General features: G+C 63.4%; 1 protein-coding gene across 3 annotated transcripts; it reads left to right on the forward strand.

Moving 5' to 3' along the window:
• CSNK1D (casein kinase 1 delta) lies at nucleotides 883-26,522 on the forward strand. Of its 3 annotated transcripts, XM_021066360.1 has the most exons (10): nucleotides 883-1,295; nucleotides 8,177-8,287; nucleotides 17,982-18,130; nucleotides 18,543-18,771; nucleotides 18,958-19,128; nucleotides 19,574-19,722; nucleotides 21,146-21,317; nucleotides 21,830-21,969; nucleotides 24,048-24,111; nucleotides 25,012-26,522. In XM_021066360.1, the coding sequence occupies exons 1-9, from the start codon at nucleotides 1,220-1,222 to the stop codon at nucleotides 24,078-24,080; spliced, it is 1,230 nt and encodes a 409-aa protein (XP_020922019.1). In that variant the 5' UTR covers nucleotides 883-1,219; the 3' UTR covers nucleotides 24,081-24,111; nucleotides 25,012-26,522. The 3 variants fall into 3 exon arrangements, 2 of the variants coding, with proteins under 2 accessions (XP_020922019.1, XP_020922017.1); XR_002336914.1 differs by having other exon boundaries at nucleotides 885-1,295; nucleotides 21,830-24,111; XM_021066358.1 differs by lacking the exon at nucleotides 24,048-24,111 and having other exon boundaries at nucleotides 886-1,295.

Raw genomic sequence — 27,409 nt, forward strand, 5'->3', positions numbered from 1 at the left:
AATGCGAAGGTCTGCAGCCAGGCCCTGCGACCTCAGAGCACAGCACTTTGTTCATGCGTGGGCCTGGGGCATGACTGTGGGGTGGAGGCTTCTCTTTGGGGTGATGGAAAAGTGAAGTTGACTGTGACGATGGTTGCTACGTGCTAAAACCATTGACTCGCACACTCTGAATGGGCGCATTGTGGAGTTCTCGCAATGGCGGTGTGGGTTAAGCAGCCCACCGCAGTGGCTCCGGTGGCTGTGGAGGTGGCTGGTTGGATGCCCAGCCTGCTGCAGCGGCGTAAAGGATCTGGTATGGCCGTGTAGGTCACAGCTACCATTTAGATTCAATCCCTTGCTGGGAAACTTCCATATGCCGCTGGTGTGGCCATGAAATCTCTCTCTATATATGTCTATATATTTTCCACTGTGTGTCAGGCACAGGCTGGGTGTCAGCTTTGAGTCCGTGTGAGCTGGGACACTACTGAGGCTGTTGGCACCCAACAAAAAAGCGTACCTAGCACCTAGTGGAGGGAGCATATTACTCCCTGCAGGTGCCGGTGCAGGGAGGTGCCTACCCCCCCCTATAGGGCACTGCCTGGGAGCCTGTCCCAGGCCTGCAGCAAGGAAACGCTGGCTTCCCAGACAGCTGCAGGGAATCCTGCACGAGCCCATAGATCCTGCCGGCGGAAGGGGTCCAGGCGAGGGGCTCTGGGCCCTGGGCTGCTGCCAGAGGCAGGGGGCAAGGAGCGGGGGGAGGTGCCTGGCCGGGTGCGTCAGTGGATCGGGAGAACGCGGTCCCTACCCCTAGAGCTGCGCAGGCCCGCCCCCAGGCCCCGCCCCGCGGTCGCGATCGCCCCGCCCCGGCCGTCGCTTGGAGCCGCGGCCCCGCCCCGCCGGGTTGCTAGGGGAAGTGACGTCACAGCGCGATGGCGGCGGCTCCTTCAGGCCCCTGAAGGGGGATTTAGGCCCGGGAGATCCGAGTCCATCCGCGGCGGGGAGAGGGCGAACGGGGTTGGCGGAGGCCGGAGCAGGGGCGGCGGCGCCCGGACTGTCCCATCCGCCCCGTATTGAGGCGCTGGGAGCGGCAGGGCGGCCGGAAAGCGATGGTGAAAGCGGGGCCGTGAGGGGGGCGGAGCCGGCAGCCGGACCCGCAGTAGCGGCAGCAGCGGCGCCGCCTCCCCGAGCTCAGACCCAGGAAGCGGCCGGGAGGGCAGGAGCGAGCCGGGCCGCCGCCGCCATGGAGCTCAGAGTGGGGAACAGGTACCGGCTGGGCCGGAAGATCGGCAGCGGGTCCTTCGGAGACATCTATCTCGGTGAGGCGCCCCTCCCCCGGGCGCGGCCCCCAAACCGGCGCCCGGCCGCCGGGCTCCGCTCCGGCCGCCGCCCCGGCGACCCCGCCCCCGGCGGCCGGACCCCTGACTCGCCCCGGGGCCCTCACGGCTCGCGCCGCTCAGCTCCCCGGGCGGGAGCCTGCGGCCCCCCCGACCCGCGCCCCGGGGCAGCCGCCCCAGCCTGCCCGCGGCCTCCGGGACGGCCGGCGACCCCGCAGGCGACAAAGCGGTCGGCGGGCGTGCGGGCCCGCGTCCTGCGCCCTGCGGCCGGGCACGAGACGAGGTGAGGCTTGCGCGCTGCCCCTGGCGGTGCCCAGCCCCTCCGGCCGCGGAGCGCAGGTGCAGCGCGGGGCCGCGCGGGGGGCCCGTCGGGCGGTGGTGGGGTACGTGTTGCGCCTCCAAGTTGCAGCCTCTGTCCCTGGCCGTCAACCAGAACGACGCTCAGGCGACCCAGGACGAAGTCAGCGTTTAGGCGTGGGCTGAAGTAGAGGCAGGTCGAGTGGCGCAGCGCTACCCGGAGCTTGTCCTTTGCTGCGAAAGTTCTCGGGGTAGACGGGAAAACCTGGGGTTAGAATGTCCCGGATTGTTTGAGGTCTCCAGCGCAAGAAGGCTCGGATACACCCGTGTGCTAGAGGGTGGGCTTGGATCTTAAAGTTGGAAGTTTAAACAGAACTCAGCGGCATTCCTCGGAGGAACTGTGGGCCACTCGCTGCCACCCCCGCGTCGGGGCTGCCCAGCCCGGCACGCCTGCTGTGCGGCGGGACTGTCGTTGCGCAAGTTCGGGGTAAACATGCGCCCGTGGCGCAGCCCGCCCCGGGGCTTCCGTTCGGCTGCTGCGCTTGTCGCCGAGGGTCCCTGATGCTCCTGGTTATGCCTTTCAGATGGTCCCAAGTGTGCGAGCTCCCCGCCCCATCCTGGGCTCTCGTTACCTGGAGCGGGTGCGCGACCTCGGTGGGCTGGTGTGTAAGAGGAGCCCCCACTGAGGGAGTTGGGAACTGCTTTTGGTACCCTTACCCCACAGGGTACCTGTCCCTCCAGCATGTGCGCTGCTCTCCAAGTAGGATACACTTCAGAGACACTTGCATTTTACTACTTAAATATTTATGTCCAGTCGTCGGGAGCTGCCTTCTCAGCAGGGTTTTGGAGGCGAAGCGCTGGGTAAATGCAAGCTGTTTGCCTTATTTATAGAACAATAGATTTTGGCAAAAGTTTTAACCTAGGATCTAGGAGCTGTACTCCAGAACCGATCCATTAGCCGCCTTTCCACAGATAAGAAAAAGATATTTTGAAGCTTTTTGTTCTCCTTTCTGAGACTTTGCCAGACGGCTGCTTTCTGAAGCTGCTTTTGGACGCTCAAGTGGAGGAATGTTGTGACCAAGACATTCACCAATATGGGAGCTTCGTGGGAGACACCGAAGGCCTGTCCCCAGCTGTGTCCTCCGGGCCTCACCTTGTGATGGACGCACCAGTGGTGCTTGATACAGATCGGGCTTGCCGGCCTCAGAGGGGTCTGTCCTCAGTCTCCTCCACCTTGACTCTAAGAGGGCCGGACCTGAGGCTCGGGAACCCCCGTCAGGCGTGCCGTGAGGCCCACCTATTGGAATAGACTTTGACTGACTTGTGTGGCGTTCGCACAACTGATTTATTTTCTGTCACCGTTGGCTCTTGTCCCATATGGTGGTCCCTTCAGGCTGCCTGCGACCCCACAGAAGAGCCGCAAAGTGGTCTCGTTAGATTAAGATGTAGCGGGAAGGCGGGTCTGAGGAAGCTCACATATACTGTGGTTAAGGGTGGAAGAGGGCAGATCCGCCACGAAGACCACGTGATGGAGTGAGTTGTCTATATCACGGGTGTTTTCTGTTTGTTAGGAGACTAATTAGGTAAGGAATTGGGTCCTCATCTTAAAAATCAGTATGTTCTCCGTATCCTGGCGTGACAGTTAAAACCACGCCTAGTACTGTCCCTTCGCCCTAGTGTCAGAAGGCTCCTGACTCCTCCAGGTAGGTTCACCTTGTCTTTAGGCCTGGGGTTTGGGGTCCTGAATTTCCACCTGAGACTTTCTGGTGCTTTCAGGTATTTGAGGTGGGAGGAAAGAAAGCTTGTTCAGCTTGCCAAGTGCCTCCTGGACCCAGAAAGCCCAGTGTTGCCCTCCCTTCTCAGCGGCCTGCTGTGCTGACGTGGGCAAGCGGCACTGTGCCCTGCCAGCTTGTTCCAGTCCTTCCCAAACACGTGAGCCCCTATTCTTAGGGAACTGTTCTCCCCCCGCCCCCCGTCACGATTGGCGGGATGGAGGTTTCCTTCCTACCAGTTCTTGGCACTTGGGCTCGCGCCTTTCGCTCCATCAGTTCACTGGGGATGGCCTCTCCTGTCCAGACGTTACCCAGCCGGACTGTGTCTGTGGCTTCATCACGGACACAGGTGCCTGTTGGGAAGGAAGGAAAGCTTAGTACTCGCTGACGGTGCTTCTCTGCAGTGGACCTAGCTGGATGTCTGGCGCGTAGTAGGGCTTCTGAAGTGCTGGCCGGCTGGCTGTCAGAAGAGGAGAGCAGTTAGCTGCCTGCATGCTCAGCTTGAGCTTTCGTCGTTTTCTGTCTGTGTTCTCAGGGTGGTTTCTGGTGAGAAGTCACCAGACTCTGTCAGCTGTCTCGTCAGTGGTTGCCCTGCGAGAATGACCTTTGCCCTGCTGTTCAGAGGCCTCTCCCTGTTTCTTCGCGATAAGACAGGCATCCGTGGGAGTTACCTTTCTGTCCCAGGACAGGGTCCTGCTGGGGGTTAAGTTCAGGTAATTTACCATCTGCCTTTGCGCAGCTTGAGAGATGGAATTTTGTCTTCCTAGGACCAGCCTTAGCCTGTGTCTGACGTAGCCGGACGTCTCTGCTTAGTGAGGAGGACTCCTGTGTGACTGGCACTGGAGCTGCACGGCAGAGCTGAGGTTGTTGCGAGATAAACACGCCCCGTGAGTCAATGTGACATGCTCCGAATCTGGCCTCCAGAGCTTCGTGGTGTCTTGGGGATTTTTGTTCCCCATGTAGAAGTACTTCTAAAAGTTACCTGTGGTGAAGGACTGGGTTTTGTAATTTCTGATGTTACAGACCGGCACTTTTGTAAAATAAAGTCTTGTCGCAGTGTCACATTGCTGTCAGCTCCTGGGTGCTTCCTGGCTGTCCTCTGTGTGTCCCCATGTGGGCTGGTGGTGGCTTGAGGAGTAGACATGGGGCAGCGCAACCAGTGGAGCATATGGGCTGCTTTCAGCCAAGGGAGCTGGGACAGGACTGCAGGGCTGGGGACTGGTGGACCTCAGTTTTGCTTAGTGGTCTCTGATGTTTGGTTTGCATGGGAGGCACAGAACTTGAAGCTCTGCTGCTTCACCCAGTGGGGGAAGACCTCTCAAAAAAGGCAGCCTTTAGTGTTGTGCTGCCCTTGAGTCTGTTTGGCAGGGAACCCTTGTCCACCTCCTCTCTGAGTCATCAGACTCAGGGCAACCTTCACATCTGTGGTCCTGGAGGAGGCTGGCCGTGTTGCTGGTGTGATCCTGCGGGAGGCTGGCGGTGTTGCTGGTGTGATCCTGCGGGAGGCTGACCCTGTTGCTGGTGTGGTCCTGTGGGAGGCTGGCCCTGTTGCTGGTGTGATCCTGGAGGAGGCTGGCCGTGTTGCTGGTGTGGTCCTGCGGGAGGCTGGCGGTGTTGCTGGTGTGATCCTGCGGGAGGCTGACCCTGTTGCTGGTGTGGTCCTGTGGGAGGCTGGCCCTGTTGCTGGTGTGATCCTGGAGGAGGCTGGCCCTGTTGCTGGTGTGATCCTGCGGGAGGCTGGCGGTGTTGCTGGTGTGATCCTGCGGGAGGCTGACCCTGTTGCTGGTGTGGTCCTGTGGGAGGCTGGCCGTGTTGCTGGTGTGGTCCTGTGGGAGGCTGGCCCTGTTGCTGGTGTGGTCCTGGATGAGGCTGGCCGTGTTGCTGGTGTGGTCCTGGAGGAGGCTGGCCCTGTTGCTGGTGTGATCCTGGAGGAGGCTGGCCCTGTTGCTGGTGTGGTCCTGGAGGAGGCTGGCCCTGTTGCTGGTGTGATCCTGGAGGAGGCTGGCCCTGTTGCTGGTGTGATCCTGTGGGAGGCTGGCCGTGTTGCTGGTGTGGTCCTGGAGGAGGCTGGCCCTGTTGCTGGTGTGATCCTGGAGGAGGCTGGCCGTGTTGCTGGTGTGGTCCTGGAGGAGGCTGGCGGTGTTGCTGGTGTGGTCCTGGAGGAGGCTGGCCGTGTTGCTGGTGTGGTCCTGGAGGAGGCTGGCCGTGTTGCTGGTGTGGTCCTGGAGGAGGCTGGCCGTGTTGCTGGTGTGGTCCTGGAGGAGGCTGGCCGTGTTGCTGGTGTGATCCTGCAGGAGGCTGGCCCTGTTGCTGGTGTGATCCTGGAGGAGGCTGGCCGTGTTGCTGGTGTGGTCCTGGAGGAGGCTGGCCGTGTTGCTGGTGTGGTCCTGTGGGAGGCTGGCGGTGTTGCTGGTGTGATCCTGGAGGAGGCTGGCCGTGTTGCTGGTGTGATCCTGCAGGAGGCTGGCCCTGTTGCTGGTGTGGTCCTGGAGGAGGCTGGCCGTGTTGCTGGTGTGGTCCTGCAGGAGGCTGGCCCTGTTGCTGGTGTGATCCTGGAGGAGGCTGGCCCTGTTGCTGGTGTGGTCCTGGAGGAGGCTGGCCGTGTTGCTGGTGTGGTCCTGTGGGAGGCTGGCCCTGTTGCTGGTGTGGTCCTGGAGGAGGCTGGCCGTGTTGCTGGTGTGATCCTGTGGGAGGCTGGCCGTGTTGCTGGTGTGGTCCTGGAGGAGGCTGGCCGTGTTGCTGGTGTGATCCTGGAGGAGGCTGGCGGTGTTGCTGGTGTGGTCCTGGAGGAGGCTGGCCGTGTTGCTGGTGTGGTCCTGGAGGAGGCTGGCCGTGTTGCTGGTGTGGTCCTGGAGGAGGCTGGCCGTGTTGCTGGTGTGGTCCTGGAGGAGGCTGGCCGTGTTGCTGGTGTGGTCCTGGGGGAGGCTGGCCGTGTTGCTGGTGTGGTCCTGGAGGAGGCTGGCCGTGTTGCTGGTGTGGTCCTGCGGGAGGCTGGCCCTGTTGCTGGTGTGGTCCTGGAGGAGGCTGGCCCTGTTGCTGGTGTGGTCCTGGAGGAGGCTGGCCGTGTTGCTGGTGTGATCCTGCGGGAGGCTGGCCGTGTTGCTGGTGTGGTCCTGGAGGAGGCTGGCCCTGTTGCTGGTGTGGTCCTGCGGGAGGCTGGCGGTGTTGCTGGTGTGATCCTGCGGGAGGATAGAATTCATATTGTTCCAGAGTTGCCTGTGGTCATTTGTCCCCAAGACTGTCAGTATTGCAGGGTTACTTCCAAACCTTAGCTTTGTCCGCTGCAGTATGGTGGAGCTAGACGCGTTCTTAGCCTTCTCAGAGATGCTAGTTCTGTAGGTAGCCTGTGCGGGCCCAGGCTGTCTTGTCATTGAGGACCTGCCTCCTAGCAAGGGTGACAGTGCCAGCGAAGTTGGAGGAGCAGGAGTGCTCTCAGCAGAGGCTTCACTGCTCCTGCCCTGGGGGGCGGGGAGTTGCTGATGTAACTCGTGAGATGAGTCAGCCGTTCCTCCTGGGCTTCCGAGTTCAGTGCAGGGCTCCAGTCCTCACAGGAACTCTGCATTCATTTTTCATCTGCACGGTACACTTTATGATGAAGTCGTTTCTCTTGATAGACTGTCCCAACCTCAGGCAGGAAGAACAAAATGTATTACCTGTCTTTCTTCTGAGTGCCCAGGAGTCTCTGTGGAATGGTGGTGGAGTTCTTCAGTCAAGCATGGTCACTGGCAGTGACCAGGTGGTGCCTACCCCCCGGAACCCCAGCATCGGGGACCAGTTTGGGATCCAGGTGGGCTAGGAGTGGTCACATATCGTCAGCGATCTGAGCAGACGAGGGGAGAATGCCTCCCTGTCCTTCCTCGGCACTTACTGGGTTTGTGACTCAGCTGACAGCTCTCCTGCAGGTCTTGTTGCTCTAATGCCTGCCGAGTTCTCTCTGCCTTTTGTCCAGGAGTCTCCGAGTGCTTTGTCACCATCACCCACTCACCCCACAAGTCCCTCAGGACGCAGACTGCAGGTCTCCCCACCGAAGACAGGTGGCAAGAGAAACTGAGTCGCCCAGGACCGGCGGGGTTGCTTTGCCCCGCAGCACGGGTCTCCCTGAGCAGGCCGTGTCTCGGCTTCCGTCTGGTTGCTGATCAGAGCGTTAATTCCTTCACACACAGCACTGCTAGCGGGAGGGATTAAAGTGCATGTACTCGGAGGAACTGGCGAGGAAAGCAAGGGGGAGCGGGCTGAGCGCCGAGGCTGCTTTTCCCTCGGCTTCTGGAGGAAGGTCCTGCAGCGCAGCTTTGGGCCTCCACTGATGCCTGGAGGGTGGCGGGTGTCACGTGTGCTGGCCCTTACTGTAGTCAAGAAGAGGGTGGCTGAGCTCCCGTCATGGCACGGCGCCAGTGAACCTGACTGGGACCCATGGAGATTCAGGTTCGCTCCCTGGCCTTGCTCAGTGGGTTAAGGATCTGGCATTGCCGTGAGCTGTGGTGTAGGTCACAGACACGGCTCGGATCCCACGTTGCTGTGGCTGTGGTGTCGGCCGGCAGCTGTAGCTCCGACTCAGCCCCTAGTCTGGGAACCTCCATGTGCCGTGAGTGTGGCCCTAAAAAAAGCAAAAAAAAAAAAAAAAAGGTGAAAAGTAGGGTATTTTCCCACAGGGACATACCTGTCCTGACCACATCTGACAGCAGAGAGTGGGGTGCGCCTGTCACCCTGCAGCCTTCGTCTCTCCCGTGTGGGATGACTTGGGTTGGGTGGGGGACTCCAGATGGCTAATGCCTGTGATTTTCTTTCTTTGCCAAGGTACGGACATTGCTGCGGGAGAAGAAGTTGCCATCAAGCTTGAATGTGTCAAAACTAAGCACCCTCAGCTCCACATCGAGAGCAAAATCTACAAGATGATGCAGGGAGGAGGTACGGCTCGCCTGGTGGCAGCGAAGGCCAGGGCAGTACAGGTGTCGTGAGCTGCTTTGTGTGGGGCGGGGAACCGTTCACACCCTGAGCCCGTCCCATGGCTTCTTCAGACTCTGCCTGAGTCCGCGGACCCTCCGTCCTCAAAACGTCGTTTCGTGCTTTTCTCATAAACATCCCCTTGCTTGGTTTTTTGTTACGTGACTGTCTTTGGACACGGCCTGCGAGGACGCTGACCTGGAGGACGTCACTGGTTCTCCTGGGCCACCTCTGTCACGCCCTCGGCTTTGGGCCAGACCCTGCAGACTCTCCTGAGCGAGGGGCACGGCCTCAGCCACCCTGTCCAGCTCAGTTACTGCCCCCGCCCCAGGAACCCGCCTTGGGGCCCGAGGGTGCCTGAAGGCGGAGGGTGCCCCGCCTGAGGTCAGGGTGCTAGCCTTCTCTCAACTTTGGTTGTTTGGCTGGCGGAGCAGGAGGGGGTCTTGCTGGGGGTCTCAGAGTCCTGGGGATGCTGTAGCGTTTTGAAGGGTGTGCCCGGGCCACTCCTCAAGGAGCTCAGGAGGCCAGGGCGTGGCCCGGGGTGTCTCGGGCCTTCTCCGGGGTCAGGGCTTGCTGTGCGGAGGCGGGCCGTGCTGCTTCCTCTTTGGCAGCGCGTCCATCAGAAGCCCCCGTGGTGCCTTCCTGGCGGGCGTGGGGTGGGAGGGCTCTCGGCGCTTTGCCAGGGGAAAGCTTGGCTGCACGGGCCCTGTGGCCCTTCTGTCGGGGAGGAGGGGACTGGCGAAGCCACGTCTTGACATCTTTGCTCTGCGAAGGGGGTGAATGCGTGCTGCTCCCTGAAGCCAGCCTTTCTCTGTTGTCACCGCACAGGGTGTCTCTCCAGCCGCGGCTCGTCCTAGAGCAGCGCGGTCCTGCGGGGGCGCCGCGCACCGCAGCGGCCTCGTCCTGCGCCTCCTGTCCCGAGTCCCCGGGGCCAGAAGAGGCTGCGGGCTCTCGGGCGGCCTGTGGGGAGGCGACTCTTTGGCTCCCCTCGTGCCCGGGAGAGGTCGGTGGAGGACCCCACGGGTGTGTCGGCCCTCGGCGGGCTTCTCTGCGCAGCTGTCGGCGGAAGCGGTGACGTGGGCTGCGGCCCTCGGGGTGGGGAGGAGCCCGAGGCTGGACGTTGTGCTCCGAGGAGCAGCATTTCCGCGAGGCCGCAGAGGCCTGGCGTCGGAGTCCGGGCCGGGGGAGGGCGGGCGAGGGCCGGCGGCGCCGCTGTCACGTCTCTCACTCGTGTGCCTGGTCCGCTCCCACGGTGGGGCCCAGACGCTTGCCGTCTTTTTATTTGGAAGCCTCGATGGCACCTAAGAACATGCGTGGCGTGGGGCTTCAAGGGCGGTGACACGGAGCGCGGAACGCCACCGGCGACCTGCCTCCCTTGTCTTTAGATTGTTGTCGCGCTCACCCTGCCGGAAGTCTGTCTTTCACAACCCGATGACGTGCTCCCCGAAGCCAGCCTTTCTCTGCTGACACAGCACAAGGTGTCCCTCCAGCCGTGCTATTTACGTGGTTCTCAGGTTGAATCGGCAGACACTTCGTGAAAAACTACTCGCGTTCATGCCGAGTCCCCATGTTTGCATTGAAACCTCCCACAAGTCAGGTGGAGGCCTGTCCAGGCGGGCGCTGTCCCCCCTGCCCCCAGGTGTGTGTGGTGCCCTTGGCCCCGATGAGGGAAGAGGTGGCAAGTGGCAGCAGGCGGGGTGACCATTTCCTGTGCCGGGGCCGCGGGCCAGGGGCAGCTGGCGTCCGCGGCTGGCAAGACCCGTGCCTGGGAGCAGGGCCGCATCCCGGCCGCTGCTTCTCTAACCCCTGGCCCCGCGTGTCCTTCCAGTTGTCTCAGGTCACAGGGCGGCCGTCTGTATGGGTAGCAGCCCGTTCTTGCGTGTGGCTTCCTGGCCGTGTGCTGCCTGGGGCTGTGGCACGTGGTTTGCAGAGAGTCCACGTAGGACGAAGCAGGTGACCCAGCGTCCTCGTCCTCTGGCCGGAGTGCTGCGAGCAGAGCGCCTGGCCGGGCGTGTAGGTGCGGCCAGTGGCTGGAAGGAAGGAGCTGCTGTGACAGGCCGTCAGAGCGGGCGGGCGGTGGCCAGCCCCTGCCACTCGCCCCCCAGTCCCCCCGCTTCCAAATAGACACAGTACAGTCTTGCTGGGTGCGTTCTGCGACCTTCCTTTTTGACTCGCTGTGCTCCTGAGGTGGGTCTGCGGTGACGCAGCTGTGCTTTGATGGTTTTCGTTGCTGTTACCGTGCTCCCTGGGCTGGGAGCCGAGGTTGGCGCTCAGCACTTTGCTCTTAAAGATGGGACCTGGATGACCCCGAGCCCACGTCTGCAGGTGCAGAACCCGAGAGTGCCCCTGTGTTTGCTGGAGCGGCCTGCAGGGTGGCACCGGGGCTTTGGGGAGCAGGGGTGCGTTCCAAGGGGGCGCTCGTTTACCCTCCCGCCTGCGCGGCATTGGGGCTCCTGTTGGATCCGCATCCTCTTCAGCCTCGCCGTTGCCCCCTCTCCAGCGTGGCCGGCGGTGTCCCAGCCAGGCCAGACGGCGTTTTCACGGGGTTGTTTTCAAGAGCGAGGATGGGAGAGCGAAGAAGTCGGAGTGCTCGTGCTCGTGCTCGTGCTCGTGACTAGGAGACCCCCGTCCATCGGCTTCTTCTCGGTCCCGACCCCACTTTCTGCCGGGGCCCCTGCTTCTCTCCCTGGGATCAGAGGTTAAGTAGGTTTGAGCAGCCTGAGTGTCACGAATCACGTCCAGGAATGGTCTTGGCTCAGGAGGCTGGCAGCGAGGAACGGAGTGTTTCTAGCTGCTTCCGTTTTTTGGCGCAGGCCACCTAAGGGTTGTGGAGACAGAGTTCCCATCATGGCTCAGCAGGCAACAGACCTGACTGGCATCCGTGAGGACACAGGTTCAATCCCTGGCCTTGCTCAGTGGGTTAAGAATCCGCCGTTGTCGTGAGCTGTGGTGTCGGTCGCAGATGAGGCTCAGATCTGGCGATGCTGGGACTGATGTCTGGCTGCTTTTCTTTCAGTACAGTAGGGAGTTTGCAAACAGTGGAAACCCTGGAAGAACTTGGGGAAAGACCCACACGCTGCACCGAGAGCGGCTGCGCCTCACCTCCTCTGCAGCCAGTGCTCACGGGGTCCCGCGCAGCCCTCGCAAACGGTGGGGCGGCAGAACCCGGTGTCAGCACGTCTGCCGCCTTCAGGTGCAGTGAGTCCAGCAGGCGAACCAAACCCTTTGTCCTTCAGCCGCCACACTGGCCACTGCTGCCATGGGCAGGACGCTGGCACCAGGTGCTACGGAGGAGCCCTCGCCTCTGGTCTCAGGACGCCGAGGGGAGAGAGCCACGCCTCATTAAGCCTTAAGGATCTGGGTTCTTGCTTCCCGTGGCCACCCGGTAGCTCAGGGTGGGGGCACAGGACCCTGGTGAAGGGCCAGGGAGGGACACACGCCTGCCGGGGGAGGTGCAGGAAGGCTTCCAGCGCGGAGACAGCCTTCCCCGCCTGGCCTCCCCTGCCCCGTCCGAGCCACGTTTCCTGATCGTGCTCATTCCTGCCTTCTGGTAGGAGGCGCTCAGCTGGAGGGCAACAGAGTCAAAACCTGGCCTCCAGTGGAACGGTGGAGTTGGAGGGTTTCAGGAGGGCCGACGAGCCAGCTCTAATCGGCAGAGTGAGATGGTGCGGTAGACTCTGCTCTCCAAAAAATTGTCCTCCTCGGTGTCAAAACCCCAGAGTTGGTGCCTGCCGTGCTTTCCGGGAGCCACCGCCACCGCCGCTGGCCTGAGACTGAGGTACCCAGACGAGTTTCTGTGAAGAAAGGGATTGAAACGCGCAGATGGGTCGTTTGCAGAGGGCTAGTGCCGTTAGCACCCCGAAAAGGGACCCCAGGGAGCAGTAGGCCTGTGCTGCCGCAGGGCTGTAGCTGTTGGCCTGCCTCCCTTCGCCTCAGCCCGGCACCCCGCCCCGCCAGTGGGTCTGGAGGAGACCAGCGCGGCCCTGAGGGCCCCCCGAGAGAGCACTTTGCCTGGCCCTGCGCCTGGTCTTCTGTCGTTAGCGTGTAGCTTTTCCTTTTAGGAAAACGCCCGGCCTCTTTCCAAAGCTGGGGTTTGGGGTGGAGACGCCAGGAAACAAGCGGATGCGGGAGGGCTGTCCCCCACGCCCTCAGGCACTGGCACGAGCAGGGTCGGCGCCTGGCACCCCAGCTTTTTCCACTTCCTCCACCCCCTGTGGCTCAGTCCTGGTAGGGCAGGGGTGTGAGCTCCTGCTCCTGAAAGGAGGCCGGCTCACTGTGGGGTGAAGCCCTGGCAGAGGGGGCGCTTCTGGGGTAGGCCGGGGAAAAAGTGGGTTCCTTGGCACGCAGGTCTACACCTGCCCACAGCCGCCTCTGGCCTGTCTCCGTCCATCTCTGTACTCCTGACACAGAACACCCGCCAAGGCTGGTGGCTAGAGAGCTTCCAGGCCCTCGGCCGCCTTCCAAAAGGTCAGCTCTGCTGCCTCGTCCTCCGTGAAGCTCTGGACGCTCTCCGCGTGCGTCTGACCCTGGGGCTCAGACATCCGCTTGGAGGCCAGGCGTGGCCTCGGGTGCCGGCGGCTCTGCTGGCCGGAGAAGTCCAGAGTCCAGCGCGTCGTTCTTAAAATACTGTTTACAGCAGCGGAAGAATCCGTGGGGTATAGGTGTGACCTGTATATGGAAAATTTTAAGCTTCGTTGGAGGACGCTGACAAAGACTGGTCAACGGCAGCCGTTCTGTTCGTGGTCAGGGCACCGCGGCAAGATGCCGCCTCCCAGCGCTCCGGGGCTCCGGCCAAGGCCAGCAGGCCTCTTCCCACAGAGCAGGCTGAGAAGGGCCGAGTCGACGATGGCATGGATGCCACACGCCCACACACAACGCCTGGGCTGGTGACGACCCGGCACCCTGGTCATGGCTTCTAGTGTCACTTGCCACCACGAGGGGCCCAGGTGCCAGGTGGGGCAGGAAGAGCTGGCAAGTCACGTGGAAGGGACACAAGTGCTCCCAGGCCAGTGGGCGGGAGTCCAGAGGGGGGCGCGAGCCGGGAGCAGCGTCTGTCGGCCACGCTTGGGTCAGTTAGAGCCTCAGAGCGGTGAGGGGTGTGACACGGGGCGACCTCACCCTTTCAGCGCTGATGGCCGTCCTCGCCAGAGCGGTCGGATGAGGAGAGGAAATAAAGGAGCCCGACTGGCGAGGAGGAGGTGGAGTCGTCCTGATCTGCAGGTGCCGTGAGGCGGCCTGTGGGAGAAACCCTGGAGGCCCCAGGCCGCCTGCCGGGACGGGTGGGCGGGGCCGCAGGGCCGCAGCGGGCAAGGTCGACGGACTTACACTCACAGCGAAGTGCCCGGGAGAGTCTGAAATACCTCGGGGTACACCTGCCCAAGGAGGCGGGAGAGTGACATGCGGAGAACCGTAAGATACCAGCAGAGGAACTTGTAGATGATGGAAAGAAATGGAAAGACCCCCCAGGCCCTGGGTTGGAAGAACTGCCGTTGACGCGGCCGCGCTACCCAGGCCGCCTACGGACTGACGCTGCTGGAGACCACTGAGCAGCCGAGCTCTGCGGAGGCTCCGGCTGCGGACTCGGCGGACTCGGCTGTAGAGCTCGGGGGCGCCTTCAGAGACGTTGTGCAGAACTGCTCTTCCGTAAGCAGCCGCACTGGGCCCTGGAGGGACGTGCTGGTGCTGATAGTGGCCTTTGTTGTTCACCAAGCGGTGGCCTTGTCGTTGCCTGTGCCTGCTGCCCACTCATAGCCACACAGCACCTTCCTTAGTAAAGGGCGTGTGGCCTGAAGCCCAGGGCCTTGGTTCTGCGGAACAGGGCCTCCTGGTGCCGCACTTTCTCGTGGAAAGGGGTCTCGAGGGCTTCGCGATTCTGCCTGCTCCCCCAGGACGCCCCGTTTCCCGGCAGCGCTGGACAGCGCGGCAGAGTGGTGCCCCCTTAGTTCGGTCCCTTTCAACTTCATGCTTGGCCTTTTTCACAGAATTAGAGCAAGTAGTCCCGAAACTTCTATGCGACAGGGTTCGCTTTGCTGTCAGTTGTCCTCTCATCTGGTCTTGGCTTTGCGTTTCCCCCTTTCTCGGCTTACTTTGGGTCGATGAAGTTTTCCCTTGGGTTTCAGGATGACTTTTGTGCTGAGCCCCTTTGTTGAATTCCTTCGCCCTGCCTGAGCCGACTCGGGGTGGTTGTCTTTGATGTGTCACCACCCACCCCCGAGTGCATGTGGGGTGCCTTTCCCACAGAGCCCTGTCTGCGGGGAGAAACCCACCCGCGTTTGGGTTTACTGCGGCATCATTTTTGTGGACGCCGTCGCATCTTTTAAATGTCAGTTGTCTTTATGTACTTGGGTTGCTACTCCCCCGGCCTCATCCCTTTGTGTAGGCGTGGAGTCCCGTAGCAGGGGTCACAGGGCGGGCCTGCTGGGGATTGACTGGTCACCTCCTCGGTCTGTGACTGTTGGATCTTAGCTCCGAGGTGTTTTTGCGGATGGCCAGTTCTGTGCCCAGCGCTGGGAAGGTCTTCCTCCACGGTGCCCTTTCTCTGGCTGCTTCCAGGGTGGTCTCTTTGTCCCTAGCTGCGAGCAGTTGGAGTGTCCCGTTCTGGGCTGGCGTCTGTGTCTCCCTCGGCTTCCCCTCCGTGTGCTCTCGGTTCCCTCCTCCCCTCTCCGTGGGGCTCCAGTTTCAGGTGGCAGGGTCGTGAGGCTCTCCTGTAGCTCTGAGCGCTTGTTGGCTTTTGCAGTGGCTTCTGTCGCTGTGCCTTCAAGTTAGGCGTCTCTTGCCCCGCAGTGTCTGACCTGCTGTTAATCACATCCTCCTGGACAGTGCAGTCTCGTCTCTGGGAGCTGAGGTGTGCATCTTCCACTTCGTCTCACGCGGGACACAGCTGTTGTTTATGGTAGCTTCCTCCTCTGCTGCCTCTGACACCTGAGTCTGTCTTCACGGGTCTTCTCCGCGTGGGTCCTGTTTGCCGCTTCCTGGCGTATCTGGTGTTCTTTGGGCGCAGCACTGAGGTTCCACGTCCTCAGCTCTGTGATGGGTTGGAGCTGCCCGGTTTGCCCCTCTGCTCGCTCAGGCAGGACTGGCGTGTCGCGTCTCCGTGGTGGTGTCGCTCGATGCCCACGGTCGTGTCGACTCGTGTCTTCTCCTGGTTATTGTGTGTGAACCTAAGTTGGGTCCCTTTGTCCATCTTGGCTGGACGGAGAGTCAGGATGGGCTCTCGCGTAAGACACCAAAGAGCAGTAAAGGAGCGGGCCGAGACCTTGGAGCTCCCGTCGTGGCGCAGCGGAAAGGAGTCCGGCGAGGAGCCACGAGGTTGTGGATTCGATCCCTGGCCTCGCTCAGTGGGTTAGGGATCCCGCGTTGCTGTGGCTTCGGTGGAGGCCGGCGGCTACAGCTCCGATGTGACCCCTAGCCTGGGAACCTCCATGTGCCGGGGTGCGGCCCCCAAAAGCAAGAAAGAAAAGATCAGCACGTTTGTCTTCGTTGAAACCTAGCATCTCGGAGTTCTCATTGTGTCTCGGTGGTGAACAAACCCGACCAGCGTCCATGAGGACGTGGGGTCGATCCCTGGCCTCGCTCAGTGGGTTAGGGATCCAGGGTTGCTGTGAGCTGTGGTGTCGGTCGCAGATGTGACTTGGATCCCACGTTACTGTGGCTGGGGCGTAGACCGGTGGCTACAGCTCCGATTCAACCCCTAGCCTGGGAACCTCCACATGCCACCGGTGAGGCTGTAAAAGACAAAAAAAAAAAAAAAAAAAGTAGCGTCTCTGTTCATCACAAGACCCAAAGAAAGTAAAAAACATCCATTAACAGAGAGAAGGTATTTATTTGCCTTTCATAAAAATGATAATAGTTGAGTATCCAGAATTTATAAAAGAACTGCTGTAAATAAAAGACCCTGTGATAGAAAAAAATCGTCAAAAGATATGACTAGATGTTTTGGAGAAGAGGAGACATACAGCCAGTAAATAATGAAAAAAGATGCAAACTGGGAGTTCGGTGAGAACCGTTTCACACCCACCCACCCGGCTGGTGGAAGTTAAGAGCTCTGATGAGATCCTGCCTGAGCTGGAACCTGTTCGCTTCTGACCGGCTGTGAACGGGGTTGTTTTCAAAAGCAGTGTGACGTTATCTTGTGTAGTCAGACGATTTGTGCCCTGTGTTTCTCGGTACAAACCTGGGAGAACTACGTAAGAACAGGGACTCACGCGTGGGACCTTTGACCAGTGGACACACGTGAGAATGTCCTCTGCATCCTGTTTAATTATGAGAAACCGGGCCTGTGCTGTGTTTGCTGAGCGGGTGCGTGTGGTGCGTACACGTCATCAAAGCCGGGGAAGGGCGCAGTCCCTCGTGGCCCTCGTCCAGGGGGTGGGGGGTGAAAGCAGACCCCGTCTGTGTTCACTAGGGTGCCACAGACTTCCTTGCATCGTGTGTATGCCTGTGTCATGTGTCAAAGGTATGTTTTTAAAACTATTTCATTTTTTGGCCGCACCTTTGGCATGTGGAAGTTTCCAGACCAGGGATGGAACCCGTGCCACAGCTGAATCCTTAACTGCAAAGCCAGGGAACTGCTGAAGTGCGTTGTTAAGGTACTTAATTTAAAAATAACAGGCGTTCCCATTGCGGCTCAGTGGGCTGTGAACCCGACTGGTACCCATGAGGCTGCGGGTTTGATCCCTGGCCTCACACTCAGTGGGTTAAAGGGTCCGCCATCGCTGCGAGCGGTGTTGTAGGCCGGCAGCTGCGGTTCTGATTGGACCCCTGGCCTGGGAACTTTGATATGCCACAGGTGTGGCCCGGAAAAAAAAAGCCCAAAAAATGAAAAACAAAAGGAAGCGTTTGTCCCATTGGTATCAGAACTAAAACTATTAGCGTCTTACAGTATCGGAAGGTAAGGCAGTGCTCAGAACGGGCAGCGCCTGCCACGAGGGGCCGCTAAGGAGCAGCCAAGGCTGGGACATGCTGTGCAGCAGGGTCCAGGACGTTGTTGGAGAGCGGGCCGCACGGATGGGAGACACTGAGCGCCTAAACGGGGAGAAGAGAACTCCCGAGACCCGCATGTCGGTGCTCTGCTCCGGGAGGGCACAGACCCCTTCCGTGTGGGCCGTGCCTGGTGACCTCCCCCCAGAGAGCAGGAGGACCGCCAGGGGGCCCAGGGCACGTCCATGGCCATGAGTGGCCTTGAGAGCCCGGGCCCTGATGCGACGTGATGGGAAGGGCACTTTCCCCCGAACCCACATGCCCAGACTAACGACGGGGAGAAGACGGACACCAGCACAGGGCCATCTGCGAGCCCCTGCCCAGCCCTCCTCCAAACTGCCGGGCCCTTCACCCCAGGAAAGGCCGAGACCCTCCCAGCCGGGAGGAGCCCCAGGCGACGGGGGTCCAGGGGTCCGGGGTCCTGGAGCAGCAGGAGGGCGTGAGGTTGGAACTGAGGGGACCCAGAGAGTGTGTTGCTAATGACAGCACCACATGCGTGCCTTAGTTGTGACAGGTGCACCAGGCTGCTCTAGGATGTTGGCTCCGGGAAGCCGGGTGCTGGTGTGGGGGGAGCCCAGCCCCTCCCCCACTCCTCATCGAGGGGCTGGTGCAGTTGGTCACTGGTGCCAGCGCAGTGCCCCAGGGTGGTGGGGGCGGGCTGACGCTGGCTCTCTTGCAGTGGGCATCCCCACCATCCGGTGGTGTGGGGCCGAGGGCGACTACAACGTCATGGTCATGGAGCTGCTGGGGCCCAGCCTGGAGGACCTCTTCAACTTCTGCTCCAGGAAGTTCAGCCTCAAGACCGTCCTGCTGCTCGCTGACCAGATGGTGAGAGCGCCTTCTCAGGTCACACGCTGGGTCTGGCTCAACAGTGCAGGGCCTGCGAGCGCATGGGGAGGGCAGGAAGGGCTCGGGGCCCTCCAGGGCTTTGTGTCCACAGCACAGCTGTCACGTCAGGCTGCGGCTGCCCCCCTGTGAGAGCCCAGGACGGGGCCGGAGGGATCGGCTCGGTGCCCCCACACGTTTTTAAATTGGTGTAGGATGCTGGGGGGTTTTTTTTGGCTGTGCCTGCAGCATAGGGAAGTTCCTGGGCCAGGAACAGCGCCCAAGCTGCAGCTACAACCTGCACCACGTGGGTGCTTCCTTTGTGCCCCTTTCTGACGCCGAGGGCTGCGGAGTGTGGGCACCGGTCTCCTGTGGGGCCCCCTGGGCTTTGACCTGGCTCCCCCCCTCCCCGCAGATCAGCCGCATCGAGTACATCCACTCGAAGAACTTCATCCACCGGGACGTGAAGCCGGACAACTTCCTCATGGGGCTGGGCAAGAAGGGCAACCTGGTGTACATCATCGACTTCGGGCTGGCCAAGAAGTACCGGGACGCCCGCACCCACCAGCACATCCCCTACCGCGAGAACAAGAACCTCACCGGCACCGCGCGCTACGCCTCCATCAACACGCACCTCGGCATCGGTGAGGCCTCCAGGCCCGGGCCCTTCCCGGCTGGGGTGGGGCGGGCGCGGGCTGGCTCCCTGGCGGCCCCCGCGACGCTGTTGCCGCCCTTGCCATCCGGGCTGAGAGCGCCTCCCGGCAGCACAGCAGGGGCGGCCTGTGCCGCGCAGGCCTGCGTGCCGCCCTGACCCTCGGCCCTCTTCCCAGAACAATCTCGGAGGGACGACCTGGAATCTCTGGGCTACGTGCTCATGTACTTCAACCTGGGCTCGCTGCCCTGGCAGGGCCTGAAGGCGGCCACCAAGCGCCAGAAGTACGAGCGCATCAGCGAGAAGAAGATGTCCACGCCCATCGAGGTGCTCTGCAAAGGCTACCCCTGTGAGTGTCCCGGGGACGGGGGGCGGGGCCCGAGGCTGGGGGGCGGGGCCGCCCACACCCCGTGAGTGTCCCAGGGACGGGGACCGAGGCTGGGGGGCGGGGTCCCCCACACCCCCGTGAGTGTCCCAGGGACGGGCCGAGGCCCTGCCCACACCCCTGCGCTGGGGCGGGACAGGGGCAGGTGGCCTCTGTCCCTAGAAGAAGGCTCCCCTGTCTTCCTAAGCCGTGCCTCCCGGGGCCCTTCGTTTTCATCGGGCGCCCCCTGGGGAAGGTTCCCCCAATGAAGCCTAGGCTCCGCGGCACTGTTTTCTCAGCCTCTTTGCTCAGTGTGTGCCCGCGTTTCACGTCCGGCACGTGGCAGGCCTGCTCAGGGGTCCTGCTGACAGACCCGTGCGGCCCTCGGTCGGGCCACAGCTGGTTACCCTGAGTTTCCCGTGTTTTGCAGCCGAGTTCGCCACGTACCTGAACTTCTGCCGTTCCCTGCGCTTTGATGACAAGCCTGACTACTCGTACCTGAGGCAGCTCTTCAGGAACCTGTTCCACCGCCAGGGCTTCTCCTACGACTACGTCTTTGACTGGAACATGCTCAAGTTTGTAAGTGTGCCACCCGCCGCCGAGCCTTCCCCTCCCTCCTCGGACGCCACAGGGCGGGCTTCGGGTGGCGTCGCTGATGTGGGGAGCGCGAGGGCCTCCGAGACCAAGAAGGCCCTTCCAGGACAGCCAGGGCCACGGGGGTGTCTGTGGTGCAGGCCTGCCCCCTGAGGTCACTGTCGTCGTCGTCGTCCATCCTGGGGTGTGCAGCCGGTGGCCTGGGTGGCCGGGTCACTGGGGCGTGGCTGCCCCCCTGGGGTGAGGACCTGCCTCCTCCCCTGCGCGGCCTCCGAGGGGCGCCATGTGTTCCCGAGGCGGGAGCCTGGCTGCGTGAGCAGGAGCCGAGCAGGCTGGCGATTTGGTGTTGCTCTGAGACAGGCCTCCTGTCGCTGAGTCTGTCGAATGCACTCGATCAGTCTTCGGGAAGCACTGCCGGCGTTCCAGTGTTTCATTCAAAGTTGGTTCTAAGTTTTTGGTTCTGCGCTTCAAGCCCAAGCAGGCACGTTTCTGGGGTGACGGAACCTGATGGGGACAGAACCTCCCCTTGAGGCCCCAGCGCAGGGCAGGCAGCCCCTTCCCGGGGCCTCAGGTGTGCAGTGCTCACCCCGGGATCAGGTGGAGGTGGCTGCAGCCTCCTGCAGTGGGGCCAGCGCCAGGCCTGGTCCGTGTCCCCTGGGAGCCAGGCCCCTCTGTCAGGGTGGCCGTCGGGACAGCCCCGGGGAGGGGGGTGTGGGTGGCCCGGAGTTGCCACCGCGCTGGACCTCCTGCCAGAGCCGCTCTGCCACGGTCTGTTCTCCGGAAGATGATTTCGGACCTGCCGTCTGCACCGTGTTGGCACCGCTGGTCCCTGTTGTGCCCAGAGAGCTGCCTGTGCGGTTTGGACGGAAGGGCGTGGCTGCGCCAGGGGCAGCTCGGGAGCCGGGGGCTGCGAGGGCCGGCGGGAGTGCCCTTGACTAGGACGGTTGCCAGCACCGCACTTCCTCAGGTGCCCCCAGGCTTCCGGTTACACTTCACTGTTCCGGGAGCAGCCCGGCCGCCTCGTCACCTACGCGCCGCCGTGACCTTCGCCTGGGGCTCTGGGCTCGGGGCTTTGGCTGGAGCCCTCAGCCGACCGAGTGCTGCTTCTCCCTCCGGCTTCACGGGCCCCGACTGTCGCGGGGCTGGGCCACCTCTGACCCAGGCTGGCTCCCGTCCCACGGGGCAGGGCCGCTGGGCGCCGCCGGTCCCGGCTTTGAGGAGGCGGCGGCTGGGGCTTTCTCTGCGCACCGGCGGGCCGGGCCGCCAGGTTCCGGGGGGGACCGCTGGGCTGCTGCGTGGCTGGCGACGGCTGCCCCGGCCCACGGACCCCCATGCCCGGCGTCGCTGGAGCAGTGGCTGAGAATCGCCGAGCCCAGTTCAGTCCTGGTCTCGCCCTCTTTCCTCGCAGGGAGCCAGCCGGGCAGCCGACGACGCCGAGCGGGAGCGCCGGGACCGAGAGGAGCGGCTGAGACACTCCCGCAACCCAGCCACCCGCGGCCTCCCCTCCACGGCCTCAGGCCGGCTGAGGGGGACCCAGGAGGCGGCCCCTCCCACCCCCCTCACCCCTACCTCACACACGGGTGAGTGTCCTGGCGCCCCAGCATGCGCCGCCACCCGCTTTGCCGGCGGCCGGCCCTCCGGCTCGCGTGTCGGTTGCTCCGGCCGCGCCAGCGTGTGACCTTGTAGGTCCCCGTCCCCGTCGGTTGTTATCCCGAGGTGCCCGGGCGGCTGGTAGTGTCTGTTGGCGGGTGCTGGCCTCCTGAAGGGCTGCGTCCCCCCCCGGGAGCTCCGCGTTGTCGTCTCGCTCGTCTCGAGACTTGAGTCCTCCCCACCACCTACCCCTCCGTTCTCTTCCTCGCCCGTCGCCTCGGCCGCCCTCCCGCTGGACGCCTGGCTCCCAGGAGTCAGCTGGGTGCTGCCAGGGCCCCGACGCAGGGCCGGCCCAGAGTCCGGGTGCAACAGCGCTCCCAGCCCGACGCCGGCGCAGCCGTGGCCGCGGGTCCTCGTGAGACACGGCTCCCGAGGAGAGGCCCTCGCGGAGTGTGGGGCCGCGTCCTGAGGCCTCACGCTGCCCTGTCTCCCTCTCCTCCAGCGAACACCTCTCCTCGGCCCGTGTCCGGCATGGAAAGAGAGCGGAAAGTGAGTATGCGGCTGCACCGCGGGGCCCCCGTCAACATCTCCTCGTCCGACCTCACGGGCCGGCAAGATACCTCCCGCATGTCCACCTCACAGGTACGCGCCCGGCCGCCACCGGGCCCTGCGCTCCGCAGCCGCGTTGCGCGCCGGTCCTGCGGCCCCCGCAGTGGGCGACGGCCTCGGAGGCTTCCTGCTTTCCATCCTTCTCGCTCTCCCTCTTCGGAGCGTCTGAACTGCCGGGGACCTCGTGTCCCTCGCTACCGTGGGGCCCTCGGTTGAGGGCCCCAGGGACGAGCTCTGGGGCCAGGCTGCGCCCTGGCTGTGCTGGGACGCCCGCTGGCGCCTCTTCTCTTGCGCCGTCTTCCCTGGGCGGACGCCCCCAGCCTGTGGGCGCCTGGTGTTGCAGCGCGCCTGGCCCAGCCTTCGAGCCTCTGTCCTCGCTCTTGTCAGCCGGGCGCTCCACCCCCGCGGAGAGCCCTTGTCGCCCGCCGGCAGTCACTGTAGGGCGTCCTAGGCGCCCGGCGCCATGTCTTCTCTAGCCACGCCCTGTGCCCACTCGCTCTGCTCGCTGTCCCTGCCCAGCAGCGCCACTCCTCGCCTGCGTGCTGGCAGGTCTTCTGCGCGTGGGTGGCAGGAGGCGGGCAGGGTGAAGAATGGTCCAGGTGGGCCTCTTCTCTGCTTCAGCCAGTGTCCCGTGGGGCCGGGGTCACCCCATGCTGTCTGCTGGGGGTAGCTTGTCGGTGAATTTGGCGGGTTGAGCGTGTTGATCTGGAGGCACAGGGCCTGTGCGAAGTGCCCAGAGCCTGGTTCTGCAGCGCCGGCTGGCCAGGCAAAGGGCGGGTGTGCCCAGCAGAGGAGGTGCCCCGACCACGTTTTCTTAACTGCGTGAAGTAAACAGGGCACCTGTCGCTTGCTGGCACTTCTACTGGAAACGGGCTGCTGTTCGCCCATTAAGCTTCTCTCTGGCTGGAGACGCAGCTGGTCGGAATCATGGGGCACAGAGGCTCTGGTCAGGGGTTCGAGATCGGCCCCATGCGGCTCCCGGCCCCCAGCCATCCTGCCTCCCTCGGGACACAGAAAGGGCCTCCGGGTGTGTTCCCACGAGCCCTGGAATGCACGCCTCAGTGGCCTGGCACGGGCCCAGAGCGCCTCGGCTGGGACGAAGGAGGGCAGGCCTCGCTTTGGCTTTAACACAAGGAAGGATCAGGAAGCGCCAGGGGTTCAGGGGCGCCAGCGCCTCGGGTCTGCGACCACCTCTGCCGCCGGCTCCTTGGGCTTTGCTGCCCAGTCTCCCCGTGAGGGCCTGCCTCTGCTCTCTGTTCTCTCTCTGCTTTCCTACCAAGACGTGTGCCGTGGCTCTGAGGATGGGGCGCCTCCACTTTGTCCCTCTTCCCCCCGGGGTCTCCTTAGGACCTCTGCGTTGAGGGCACAGCCCCAGTCCCCTCCATCCAGGACGGCTCTATCCCTTGGCACTCTTGCTGGCAGGCGCCGTTCCTGGCCGCCAAGGGCCTCCATGATCAGGGCTGTTCCAGGCTCGGTCTGGCTTCTTCCCCCAGAGATGCGAGCGGAGCAGGGGTGGTGACACAGGGGTGCAGGGTCGCAGTGGGCTGGGGTGGCCACTTCCCTAGCCGCCTCTGCCCCTTAGGGAGGAGGCCTGCTGATCTCAGCTGGGGGCGGGGGGACGTTGGCCTGTGTCCCTGGTCGTGGCTGGAGTGCCGCGGAGACGGCGGAGGGCTGCTGGCGGACGAGCCTGGCGGTGGCGTTTCTCTGAGAAGTGCCCCCTCCGTCCAGTGCTGTCGAGGGACACGATCCCGGCTCCTGGTGCCAGGGACTGACTTGTGCGAATCCCTGCCTCCCCTGCCCCCCCGAGGCCCGGAGCCCGGTCTTCTTCCCCGCGTCCAGCCCTCGCGCGCCTGGGCCTCGGGGAGCCGTGGGTGTGAGAGCCGATGGAGGGGCCGCCGTCGAGGGTCCCGTCCTCTTACAGCCTGAGCCCTGGGGGCGGGCTCCGTGTCGGCAGGTCCAGGGACCACTCTTGAGAGGCCGCTCCGCGGGGAGAGGCCCGGCCGGGGGCCTGGTTCGCGCAGGCAGCGCTGGTGCAGGAGGAAGGAGGAGGGGCCTCCGTGCTGGTCCCGCCGCGAACCCTCCCCAACAGCTGTCTTTTCCCCCCACCTCAGAATAGCATTCCTTTCGAACACCACGGCAAGTAGCTGCACGGCTCCCGTCGGAAGGCAGCGCTGGGTGAGTGTGCGCAGGCCGGGTGGGGGGCTTGCATGCCAGGAGCCGCCAGCGGGCGAGGCCCCTGGCCCAGGTCTTCTCCTCAGGCGGATTCCGGGGCAGCTGTCCGCTGGCCCTTGGCACCGGCGTGGGGCGCGGGAGCCCGGTGGTGGCTCCCGTGGCCCCGAAGGCTGGTGTGGACGTGCGTCCCGTCGTGCTGGCAGAGGGCCGCAGGGGGAGGGGGGCCCCTGCGCTCTCGCTGCGGGAGACACTCCTGGTCTCGGCTGTCCCGGCTTTGTCATCTCTCTTCCTTAGCGTTGACCTCTGTCGTCCTCGTTTGCTTTTCTTTGCGAGCTCGGTCTCTGCCCAGCACCTCGTCCACGCGCTCGTTTGCATTAACCCATCAGCCACAGCCGCCTGCTCCCTGCCGTCGGTGCATGGCTGGGCGTCCACGCTGCTCCTCTCGGCAGCGACTCTTGTGGCTCCTCCTGGCTCTGTCTGCTGGGCGCTGCTCTCTGGGGGCGTCTCGGTGGGGAGTGCTCGTAGGTCTTGCCCACCGGAGCCCCAGGGCCACCGGGGCCTGGGTCCTGTGTTCAGAGCAGCAGGCTCCTTTCCAGGAAGCGGCTGGGAGCAAGCGTCCCTTCTCCGCTCGGGCCCTGGTCTGATGACCGGCTCTCGGCCCCACGCCGCCGGGCTTCCTCGCCTGCATGGCTCTCCTTCCCTCCCCGTCTTCTGTCACTTTCTCTGCTGCACGTGTCCTGGCCTTAGAGGGACCTTCCGGAGCGGCTGGGGGTGCGCGTGCAGAGGGGCCAGGCGGTGTCTGTCCCCTGTGCCAGGGCACTGTCCCTGGTGGTGTGTCCAAGCCTGACCGGCTGCGTCCCTCAGGCCTCATGCTGACCTTCTCCTGTGCTTTGGCTCCGACAGATTGCCGGTCGGGTGGCTGCCAGCGGTCTCCAGTCCGCCGTGCACCGGTGAGAGCGCTCCTTTGGCTGAGGGCAGACATGCATGGCCGACCTACTCTGTTATAGTGACACGCCCCGGTCTAGAACCGAACCGTTACCACCGGGAGCTCTCCAGGCCACCCACCCAGCGACGCCCACGGGGAAACAAACACAAACCCAACCGGACAGACTGCACGCGCTGCCATCGCCAGGGGCTGCGCCGAGGCCCCGCGAGCTCGGTGGCAGCGGGGCTGGGAAGAAGAGAGACGAGCGCAGAGAGAATCAGACTCCCATCCAAGAGCCTCTTGGTCCGGTCCCTCGGGTGGCGGCGCGCCCGTGCCCCTGCCGAGTCTGCCGTAACCACCGACCTTCTACTCGGCTAAGACAGTTTTGTATCATTTTGCTAAAAATTATTGGCTTAAATCTGTGTAAAGAAACCTGTCTTTTTATTGTTTCTTTCCTGTCTGTTTTGCTGTCTGTAAAGAAATCCGAAGCAGACGCTGGCGTGGAGTCTGGGAGGGCAGGCCGGGCGCGGAGGAGCCCACGGGGCCTCCCGGTCTGTGTCTCGTGCTGTCTTGTGCGGGCCGCTTGGGAGCCTGGCACGTGTATACGCGTGTGTAAGTAACGTGTGTGTCCGTGTGTGCCTGTGTCTCGTGACCTCCCTGACCCTCCCTGCCATCCCCGTGGACTGAAGCGCCTGCTCACAGTGGACCCGCTGGGCACTCGAGTCGTCAGAGCGATTGGACAGTGCCGGCGACAGCGCGGGCGCAGCAGGTGCCTCCCGATTGAGCAGCCACGGCGAGGAGGAAGCTGAGCCTGGAGACGTGGGGCCCTCCTGGGGGCGGGGTGCTTGTTTCAGTGGCGGGTGCCTCCGCGCCTTCGCGTCTGGGAGGTTCTCTAAACAGACTGTCGGCGTTAATAGCGCAGACTGGTCTTCCGTCCGTGTTAGCATCCGGATGAATGGCCAAGGGCTGTGGCGTCCGCCCCGGATGCCAGCTTTGCCCAGGCCCAGGCAGGCCGGCGCACCCAGGGGGATCGGCTCTGAAGTGCCGCGAAGCAGGGGACTCTTGACAGCCTGACCACCCAGCAGGGCGAGGGTCTGGATGGGGGTGGGGGCCTGGGCAGCCAGGGGCCTGAAAGGCGTCCGTGTCCTGGGACACCCTGACTGCCGAGTGGCCGGCCCGGAGCACAGCCGTTTGCGTCTTTCCGAATCCCGAGCCGGCTGCTCCGTGTGTTGGGGCGCGGGCACTCGGCCGCGTGGGCTGAGACCCAGGAGGGTCAGCGCGAGCTGCCCAGTGCCTTGCGCAGAGGGCGCCTGCCTTCCCGGGGAGGCATTGGCAGCTGCGGCCCTCGCCCCGCGCCGCGGCTGCAACGTCTGCATCGCCTGTGTGCCGGCGGCCGGTCCCTGCGCTGCGCTTCTGTTGGATCACTGTACCCGTGTCCACCCTCCGTGTAAATAATAAACTCGTGACCACTTCCACCTCTGCTCCCTGACCTGCCGTCTGCTCGTTATTTACCTCATCAGTTCCAGGCTCGGTGTCCGTCCCTGACGCGAGACTAGCTTTCTGAGGCCGGGCGTCGTGTTTCTCCTCTGAAGCTGTCGCTGTCTTTTGGCAGCTGATGGGGGGGCAGGTGGAGTGACACTGTGGACATGGCACGGCCCCGCCCCCTGGGGATACCTGTGGGGAGACACCTGCGCGCTGGCACCCAGCTGTCTTCCTGCTGCCCGCAGGGGTGCACGTAGCTCCCAGGAGGCAGCTCCCAAGGGGGCCCTGCTGGGACCCAGGGGCTCAGGCCTGGCAGCTGCTGTTCCAGTCAGGGCAGCGCCCTGCCCACCCCGCACCCTGGCGCTGGCCCTTCCTATCAGCCAGCACGATCCGTCCGTCCGTTGCACTGTGGCCTCCACTTCCTTCTCACCCTGGAGTCGTTAAAGCGCAAGATGTCCCCAGCTCCAGGGAGCCCCGGGCGGCGCCGAGTAAGAAGGCGTGGGCCCGGGTCCACCCGAGTGGCCCCAGCAGGCCCTCCTGTCTGTGGGGACTTGCCGGCCGGGGCGGGGGGCACCTGGGACCGCAGATGTGCACTTTCTGGTCCACGTTCAACTCTGGAGCTGAACACGCTGAGCACAGGCTGGGCACGGGGAGGCCCTGGCCTTGCCTGCCCATGGGACACTGCCCTGGGCCCGGGGGAGGGGGCAGCATAGCCCCTTACCCCTTCTGGCTGGCTCTCCTGCCGTGCCAGGTGGTCCCTGAGGTTCCCAAGGGGGCCTGGGCCCTTGGCCCCCCCTCCCCAGCCTGCTGACAGGTGAGCTCCTGAGCTCTGCTTTCCCTGCAGGAGGGGGAACCTTGCCTGGCCCACTGCCCGGTCCCGGACCCACGTCACAG

The sequence above is a fragment of the Sus scrofa genome, chromosome 12 (genome assembly GCF_000003025.6).
Source record: "Sus scrofa isolate TJ Tabasco breed Duroc chromosome 12, Sscrofa11.1, whole genome shotgun sequence".
NCBI lineage: Eukaryota > Metazoa > Chordata > Mammalia > Artiodactyla > Suidae > Sus > Sus scrofa.

What these genes read in the sequence shown, in the direction of transcription:
- CSNK1D (XM_021066358.1), top strand. Translation starts at nt 1,220, where the DNA reads ATGGAGCTCAGAGTGGGGAACAGGTACCGGCTGGGCCGGAAGATCGGC. An exon ending in CAAGATGATGCAGGGAGGAG is followed by an intron (nt 8,288 to 17,981) that starts GTACGGCTCGCC and finishes GCTCTCTTGCAG; the next exon opens with TGGGCATCCCCACCATCCGG. An exon ending in CACCCCTACCTCACACACGG is followed by an intron (nt 21,318 to 21,829) that starts GTGAGTGTCCTG and finishes CCTCTCCTCCAG; the next exon opens with CGAACACCTCTCCTCGGCCC.